This window comes from Apaloderma vittatum, unplaced genomic scaffold (assembly GCF_000703405.1).
Source record: "Apaloderma vittatum isolate BGI_N311 unplaced genomic scaffold, ASM70340v1 scaffold5651, whole genome shotgun sequence".
NCBI lineage: Eukaryota > Metazoa > Chordata > Aves > Trogoniformes > Trogonidae > Apaloderma > Apaloderma vittatum.
The window spans coordinates 1,930-11,346 of NW_009699454.1; the positions used below are offsets into that span (position 1 = coordinate 1,930).

Below are 9,417 nucleotides of genomic sequence, written 5' to 3' on the forward strand. Positions count from 1 at the left end.
GGTAGCAGCAGCTCTTGTTGACACGGAATGAAGCAAGGGCACAAGTGGAGTGCAGGGGTATTTTATTTTTGTAAGTGTCACTGAAGAGTGGTGGAGATGCGGTGCCTGGACTGGATGCTGGCTGGCAGCTTACCTTTATCGGTCAAATTATGCGCTGAGACCTGACAGCCTGTGTCACTTGTTAAAAGCCAACACATAATACAGTCTCGCGTAGTTTCTGTTTGGACAGAGGTCAGCCCCTACGACTGCCCGTTACAAGAGCCAACGATGATCTCGTGCCTTATTAGTTTCAGTTTATATGTTGGTGTGCAGCTTAGTCATGGTATGCGCAAGGTTGTAAAGCCGACTCTCTCTCCAGAGTGCTGCGTCCTCCTGGCGGCGGGTCCAACTTTTCCTTGGGGTTTGATGAACCAAAAGAACAACCCGTGCGAAGGAACAAAATGGCATCCAGCATCTTTGGAACTCCTGAAGAAAACCCACCTTCCTGGGCTAAATCATCAGGTAACGATGTTGTGCTTTGTTTCCAGGTCTGCTGATGTGCATTAATTCATTTTTTTTTGTGTCAGCTTTAAGCTGATGGTGGCTCAGTGCAGAAACCAGATTTTGCTCCCTGCTTGGTAGTTTAGGGCTATAAATGATGTCTGCTTGCATGGGATTTTTGTATTTCTCATTTTGAATGGCTTCTGAAAGTTTTGTGTTGGAACTTCTGTTTGTTTAGTTGGTTTTTTTAATGCAAGTCTTGGGCATAGATGTTGCAAGCAGAATTGGATGCAATTTCTCTGGATTAATCAAGTCACAGTAAGGTGTACTTGTGTCTTAGTATTTGGAGTAGCACTGGTTAGTCTTGATTATTCAGAGGAAGTTCACCTTTGGGTTGTACTGGCAGATGGGATTAAGCTTCCATTTCTGCAGAGCCGTGCTGGTATGGGTGCCCTTGGGACCCTGGTTTCCATTTGTTTAAATGACACCTTCAACTGTACAAGGTGCTGCTGTAAGACAGTAGTTTGAGGATTTTATTCTAAAGGAGTTCTTAGAACGGTAAACAGTTAATGAAAAAAACTCCAAACACAAAAAAAAAAACCCAAAACAAACAAACCCACCAAAACCCCTGACTGTGATCTCCTTTCCCAGTGAGTTTATCTTGCAACCTGGTTAGAATCAATCTCTGCTTGTAGGAGCTAAGCCAGGTGAAATCAGAGACGACTGTAAATCATCTGGACCACAAAGAACAAACTCAACTGATGCAAACTGTGGAGACTTCGTAGATCCCAAGGTCAGTACATGAACTATGAAGAGCCTGATAACGGGACAGTTCACGCTGTGCGTGCGATTGCTTGATCGCTGATGTTCGCGCAGTTGGAAGCGTTGTAGGGTTTGAAGCCTTATTCTCAAATCTTTTCTTTCCCTGAAGGTTCTCTCTTTTTCCGTGTGGTAACCTTATAGTATGTTGATGAAGGGCTGGACCACTTTCTAGAGCTCTTAAATCTTCTCATTGATGAGACAGTAATGAAGTGGTGTGAAATCCAGCTTCAGCCATGTGTCCAACTGCATGTTGTAACGGATTTTGCAAACAATAGTTACTTACAACAGACTCTGTTTGGATCTGACAAAGGGCTTTGTTTCATACCCCATCAAGTCTTTAACCTCAGTGAAAGCTGGGTTTATTACTGGTTTTAGTAATACCATCGTGTTACTTTATGTATAAACTGTCTACTTGACAGAAATATGGAGAATGATTTGAGATGTTCATGTGGAATTTGTTGGATGTATGATAATAAATGAGAAAAATGAGATGAAGCGTAGTAATTCCTCTGAATTTAAAAAAAAATCCCAACAACCTAGGGTAGACTGCACTTGTATAAACAAATTCTAGGGGAGGTGGAAGAAACCATGTTCTTTAAAGCTCTCCAGCTTTAGGTTTTCTGAAAAGAATTGGATAGGTAAATTGTTGACATCAAATGTTGTGGCAGGTACCTTTTGCCTCCTGGGTAAATAAACAATTTTATTCTGATAACTAGCACCAGTCATCACAACCCATTTTTGTTATTAATAGGTGCTTTGAGCCACAAAACTGTTCTGTGTTACGGAATATGTCTTGTTTCAATTTAGCAAGTAGAAATGAGATAAATTTATAGCTGCTACCATGGGAAACACAAGTAAACTGTTTAGTCTAATTTTATTTTCTTCTTAATTGTTAAATGCTGTTTACCATTGCTATGGTTCTCAGCTTTGCAAACAGAATCTTCAATGTGGAATAGTTTAATTTTATGCAGTAGTTACAGCTACAAAGAGCAGAAGCTGGAGGTAGCGTGCTGGAGCCCAGTCTGAGATTTGAGGCATTGTGTGAAGTTTCTGTGCATTTATATCCTGATGGCTGCAGTTTCGCTGTGTAATTAACAATGTTAAATCTATGAAAGCTGATAAAACCTCATGCCACCAAGGAGCCTTGGCTACTGCTGGAAGACTTTTTGTATCTTTATGTCAAGTTGCAGCCTGTGAACAGATTCAGTATGAAAAGAGCATTTAGCTCTTTATGTAGTGAAGGAAGCTCTGTTGGTAACATTGCAAAAAAAACTTCATCTGTGCCTCACAAATGAAGCTAAATATCCTGGGGAGAGGAAATGCTTTGGGCCTTTCTAACAGATAAGTGTTTGGTGTTGGAAAGAGACGCTTAGCAGAAAGGAGGGGGCACTGAACTAATGGTTCACAGTACGACTTTCTTGTCACCGACTTTCTTGTCACCACTGCATGTTGTGCAGTTACAGTGTTCTAGTTTCTGCCTCATGTGGGCTGCCCTCTGTAATAAAGTGTTCTTGCCTACCCACATCCTTCACAGCGTGGGAATAACAAATACCCCACGTTACGCACTGTGAGGATTGCTGCAGTAGTATAGTCTGTTTAAACTTTTAAGAGTATGTTAGGTAAATAAACAGCTGATGAAATTTTATCAGTCACTCCGTAAGAATTGGTGCTTACAAGCCCGTGATATTAATCTGGAGAAGTATGTACGCAGAGCCCCCCATACTGCTCTGGTATTTGTCCCTGAGAACCCGTCGCTGGTCTAAAAGTACCTCCTTGGTTCTCTTCACTCAGAAGGTGTTTCGAGCTAGAGCGATGTGCCCAACCACTGTGCTCATAAAGCAGAACATTGGGTGCCCCCTTCATGGGAGGGGGAAAACAGATTGTGAAGTGTGAGCTATAATGTGTTTCTCTCTCTTCTAGGGAGGAGATGGTGGTGGTGAAACTTCTGGTGAGTAAGCTCTTCGGACTCTTCTAGTAAAAGCCTTCTGCAGGTGGGAGATTTGAAGTAAAGGAGGACGTAGGATATATATATGTATATAAATGATCATGTATTAGGAGAGAGACAGCTTGAAATTGTCCCCTGAATCCATCAAATCAGTAAAGTGACCCTAGTGCTTCACTGGAAGTGTGGATATGGAATGAAATGGCAGAGTGCCTCTTAGTCATCAGGGTCAAAATGAGAACAGCCCTGTTCATTAGTTCTTCCGGCAGCAGTTGGTGTCAAGATTTATTTAAAAGTACCAGGAGGTAAGGTAGATACCATCTTCCAAGGAGTTCAACCATTGAGAAACTACACTGCTGTTATAGTAGCTTATACTTAAATAATACAGTCGACTTAATTGGGTTTAGTTTAGCAATTTACTTCTTTCCTGTTGTCTTCTCATACAGCAAACACTACATTCACAGAAATACGCAAAAGCAGCTACTGCATCTGGAGGTGTCTGCATTAAGCAGCTTTTAAGTTCCTGTTGCTTTTTAAGTGCTGATTTTTGCCCAGGAAGTTCATATGCATAGTGCAAATTTCATGTAAACAGAGGTATTTCCCCTAGCAGTGTGCCTGTTAACCTTGAAGTGGTTTTTTTCTAGCTCTGAGGCTGGAAATCTTTCCTTTGTGAGATTCACCTGAAGAATAGCTTACTTCCTGATGAGAGGAATGTGTATGTTGTCTGTGCATTTTCGAAGTGCTGCTTTCAACACCTAGGAGGGGTGGGAGATCCTTAAAGCCATTAGCAGTTCCATGTCCTGAAAAGACTTCTGCTGGGAGGGTGAGAGTTTTTCCAGAATGTTTTCAACCACCTGTAAGTAGTTAAAAACATTCTGGAAATGTTTTGGGCACGGATCCCATTTTTAAGTGATATCTGTGCCCAAAATAAATCTTACTTCTCTAACAGGCTGCTTCTAATCAAACTGTACAGGCATCTTTAGTATTTCTTTCTCATGTCTGTCTGATCTTAATTAGCCCTGTAGGCATCTAGAGTTTATGTCTCAAGTAGGAGGATGTGGTTTGGTAATAGAAGTAAACCCATCTAAGGACTCTGCTGCTTCCTCTAGTATTTGTTTAAACCAACTCTCCCTGGGGTCAGATGAGAGCCTGCAAGTAGCCCTGAGGCAAGAAGGTAGGTACTTGATGGGAAGAAGCAGAAATGGGGCTGCCTGGGCCAGCAACAGCTGACTGCAGCTCCGAGTACAAAGTGATATTCCCAACTCTTAGAAAAAGTTCACAATTTTCGCAAGTGACATATTTGTTGGCTTTCGATTTGTTTCCGATAGGGGATGGTGGAGGAAGTGCTTACCAAGTAAATGTATGCTGAGGGGTGTTTTTAAAAAAGAGGCAACAAAAAACCACATGTAACTGAAAAGTAACTGAGCTTGTTTACTGTTGTGGCCATGACTAAAAATTAAATTTTTTAAGTTGGTTGTGTGAAATAAAAACGACAGGCAAAGGTCTGAATGTTGAATTTCCCCTGATGGTAACTAGGAAGGAGTAGAAGATTCATGCTTCCTGGAAATGGTCTCTGTGGCAGATACCCGAGAATCTTAATGAATTGTTAAATTAATTTCTACCATCGATAGCTTTGAGTATCATAGCCGAATGGAACAGAGTGTTGCTGAGCTAGGTGTGTCGCTCCACCACTTGCTTTTCCTGCTGTGCGAGGTGGCAGCCGTGAGCTGGTGAACATCCCACCTCTCACCTGTGGGATTTTGTACTCCGTGTCCTAGCACTGTCTCTGGGGTTTGAAAGGTGCTGAACCTCCAAGTAAAAACTGTCTGCTCACAAGTTCACAGCATAGCTACATTTTTAATAGGTTTCCATGATTAAAACCTGTTTATTCTTTTTCTGTATGTAACAAATTATGAAATCCCAAGTAGGTGCCAGGTGGGGTAGGTGTATTTATTAATCACACCTGTCTAGGGGAAGAAAACTTGCTCCTCTTGAAGCAACATTCTTGCTTCCTCCTTGGAAGCTGTAGTGCCCTTCTGTGCATCAGAGCTTCCAGTGATTTGCAGGCTACTCAGCAGAAAGCTGTTTCAGAAATTACACCCTTTCTGATAAGGGAAGAACTTTAATGTTTGATCTGATCCTGTCACGTTTCCGGCTTCAGTTATTAGGTTGGTGAACTTACCTATACCTTGATTGTGTGGGAAGTACTAATGCATCTGTCGGCTCTGAATGCCATGGAAACTTCCCCCAAAGCCTCCTGTGACAATAATTCTTGCTCCTTTTGTGAGTCCGTTAGCACTGTGTACTTAATGGATGTGCCCAGCTAAGGAGAACTAGACAGCACTCGATTGCCTGTTGCTGATGAGTGATACACAGGAAAGGGGAGTCTGGCATGGGGTGGACAGATCATCGTCATGAGAACCGCCGGGTGCTGGGCTGGCTGCGGAGGGCAGGGACAATGGAGCATTCAGCGCAGCGTGAACGGGGGGCACGGCCCCACTTGTTCTCGGCCTGCTGAGCAAGCAGGCAGCAGTACGCATGGGCTACAGAAGCTTCAAGCTTAAAACTTTGTATGAACTGTTTTGTTCAGGCGTGCCCGTGGGTTAATGAATCCAGCAGAGGGTCCATGGTGTAGATTGTTTCTGATTGCATGGGGTCTCTACTAAGCTGCTGGATTTCTTTGAGAAACGGATACAAGGAGGTTCAGTGGACATGAGTGCGTTTTCAGTCTTCCTGATAAAATTCTGCGTCAAAGATTACTTTAAAAAACACCAAACTGAGTTGCCAAAGGATCGGAGGAAAGCTGATCCTGTGGATGGGAAGGTAATTAAAGAACAGGAGGCAAAGGCTTAGTGATTGCTCCTCAGGTTGGAAAAATGAGTCATGGGAAGTGATGCTGGAGCTGGTTTTATTCAGCGCCTTCGTCTGTGACCTGGAAAAGGTAATGAACAGTGAAATCTCCAATTTAAGTGGTATTAGCTCTTTCAAGCAGTCAAATTGTGCTGACGGTGAGAAAATCTCACTGTCAGAAGGACTCAACTAAATAAGGGAGGCGGGTAAAAAGGTGGCAGGATAATCTTTGTGTAAGTAAGTATAAAGTAATGTGTTGAGGGGGAACCCCAGCACACCCAAACCATGCCAGTCCAGTGTTCAGCAGTCAGCTCCCAGGGTCTGCCTTGAGCCTTACTCCTGAAAGTTCTCTGAAACGTTCTAAAGCACCAGCACCAGCAAAATATTGAACGTCATCAGGGAGAGAATGGGAAACGACCTCATTTTGCCTTGGTAAACAAAGATATACCCAGATCTTGAATCATGTATTCAGTCCTTGAAGTGTTATGACTAGGAGGTTGTAGTGGAGGTGAACAAAGGGGCAGGGGAAGGAAATGGGAAAGGGAGAAAGGGACGAGGGTGCAGCAGGGACTGAAATGGTTGTGCCTTTTTGGTTCGAAGAGGAGGCTGGGGGAGAGGGAGTACAATCAAGATTTACTAAATCGGGAAGGCAGTGGTGAAGGTGAATGTGTAGCTGTTCCCTGAACCCTCCAAACCAAGAACCTGGTGATAATTAGATAAAACATTAAGTACATCTTCACAGATCTAGCAGCGAAGCTCCACTCCCCTCACTCTCCCCACCCCCTCGCCCCAAGTATCGAGAGTTACTTGATGCTGATTTGGGCCTTTGCTTCCTGAATGATCGTGTTAGTCTATAAAAATGTGAGATGCTAATGTATTTGCTGTGCTCTTTAATTAATTGTCAATGAAGCAGATACATTAGTTATTTGCTACAGTATCTAAAGTGCTTCCTGTGAAGAATTCCTTCAGTGTCCCCCTTCGCTTGTGGTTGTTCAGAAGTATTTAAAACAGATGAAACTACCATGTGCTTTCCAGGGAATGTGTGATGCATGGCTGTTCCCTAGTCTGTTCTCTGTGAAGCCTCAGAAGTGTCTTTTGGATCCTCTGCCCTCCAGTTATGAAATCGAGAATGTACTTTTAATTTGAGCCTTTGCTTACAAGTACCGGTGCTTCTGGGACTTGGTTTCCAGCACCTGCTTAGACTCGAGTTACGATTGTCACAGTCATACGCTGACTAATAAGTACAGGGCTTAACACTTAAGCTCTTGTCATGTGAAAAAAAAATAATAAATTGCTGGGATCCCTTGATAGCAGCTGAGTGAATGTGGCTTTTGAATGCCTGAAATGGAACTGTGAGGCATCAGAGTTCATCTGAAAAACACTTCAGAGAGCTGAAACCCGTCCTGCCAGCAGGTTACAGGAGCACTCGGAGTGTGTCTGTAAGCCTGGAGAAAACGTACAGGAGATGATCTTCTGTCTAAGCTCGCGAAACATCTGGCTTTTATCATCCACATCAAACACTTTAAAAGCTTCTTTTCTTCTAGAAAACACTGAGGCTGATGTAGAAGCTGCCCCAGGTCAGAATGAAGAAAAATCCCTGCCTGCTGCACCTGTTCCTAGCCCAGTAGCACCAGCACCTGCACCATCCAGGAGAAATCCACCCGGTGGCAAGTCCAGCCTAGTCCTCGGTTAAACTTTTCCCTTCCTGACTGTTTTGAACTCGTGTCTGTTTCTTTCCCCCATGCTTGTGAACTGCACAACTTGAGCCTGACTGTACATCTCGAATTTCTTTCATTAAAAAGAAGCACTTTATGTACTCCATCTTTTTTTGAGATCAAAGTTTTTTTCCACTTCTGTCCTGTGTTTCCCCCAGATCTACTGGAAGTGACATGAGTGTTTTCTAGTGATAGGCTTGAGGGAAAGTTTCCGAAGTGTAGTAATGTAATTCAAAGGAGAGTAGGTTGGTTCTAAGTGTGTTTAGAGGGTTTTTGTACAAAGGTTTGGTTTGTTTGGTTTTGGTTTTTTGTGTTTGTGGTTTTTTTGCAGAACCTCTTAGCTTTACAAGGGTCTAGAATCCTGGTTAAACAGGTCGGCAAACAATCAGCCAGAGCAGTCCCTTCCTCCACATGTGGGATTTGGGGATCTAAAAGGCTTCATTGACTGCATGTGGTAAATGCCTTGACCCTGCTGTGCCATATAAATCCTAAATGGTTAGTGTACACCATGCTGCCTTTAAAAAAAAATAATTAAAAATCTTGATACTGGACTACTATGAAGCAGGGTATGTGCCAAATAGAGGGCTGATGACCAGAGCTGCCTGGCCTAATGCTACGAGGGGATTTATTCGGTAAAGGTGGAGTGGATCATATAAAGGATTAAAAAATACAGGGCATTTTTTTTACAACTGACTCAATGCTGTGCATGATCATGCTGGTGCTTGACCATGAGGTGAAAATCTCATCCTTTAAAGTGTGTGTTGTAATTTCACAAAGCTGGACTGTTGCTTAAAAGTAAATAATATAGAAATTTTGAAGCAGTGTTTCCTGTGTGGGTTTTATTTCATGGGTTTGGTTTTGCTTTGTTCTCAGTTACCCTTGTCTTGGCTAACCTGCCGTGCTCTAGTAGAGGTGGAATGCAGCTGAAGAGGAGAGTTCTTATACCTGGCTTGAGGTCGCCATCACCTGCCGTCTTTCCCTGAAGAAAGTGTCTGACTTAACTCTTCGTCTTTATCTTCTAGATTGGAGAAGCGTGGAATATGGCTTGATGTGTATAATCTGTTCTTATCCAGAATACTTTTGCTCTTGAGAAAATAGAGGAAACGAAAGTTTCTTCTCCTCACACAAAAAAATAAGTTAGCCCCTACCCAGGGAGGGGCTGGAAGGAAGACCCAGACCATGGAGTTCTCCACCGTCCTGGATGGGATCTGCTGCTGTGTGAGCCAAAGGGGTGGATTTGTGCAGAGCTGGTGTGTTTGCTGGAGAGAGTGTGCCTTTTCCTCCCTCCTCCTGGAAGAACCGGTGCCTAAAAATACCTTGGCTTTCCAAATCAGTTTTGGAGAAGCCCTAGCCTTAGGTGCTTTAATCTATGAAACTGGATTTGCTCTAACATGCTCCTCTTTGCCTACACCCGGAGTGCAGCCGACAGACCCACGCTGTGGCTATCGGCTACATGTAAATCATGCCTACCCCATGAAAATAATCAAATTACGTTTCCTTCGCAAGCCCTGCAACCCGTGGGACTCGTTAATGAACCTTTTACGGTTGCTGAGGCTTTGCCCGGCGGAGCCCACCCGTGCTCCCGGGCGGGGGTGGGTGCCCCCGGCC

The 9,417-nt window shown here is 43.4% G+C and overlaps 1 protein-coding gene across 1 annotated transcript; it reads left to right on the plus strand.

Moving 5' to 3' along the window:
- Positions 1–333: 333 nt before the first annotated feature.
- HN1 (hematological and neurological expressed 1) lies at positions 334–8,631 on the plus strand (the record flags this gene model as incomplete). The annotated part of the gene is made up of 5 exons (XM_009878359.1): positions 334–501; positions 1,176–1,273; positions 3,223–3,250; positions 7,639–8,106; positions 8,141–8,631. Coding segments are annotated over 4 exons (443 nt in total), but the record flags the coding sequence as incomplete, so codon positions are not given.
- Between the last annotated feature and the right edge of the window lie 786 nt (positions 8,632–9,417).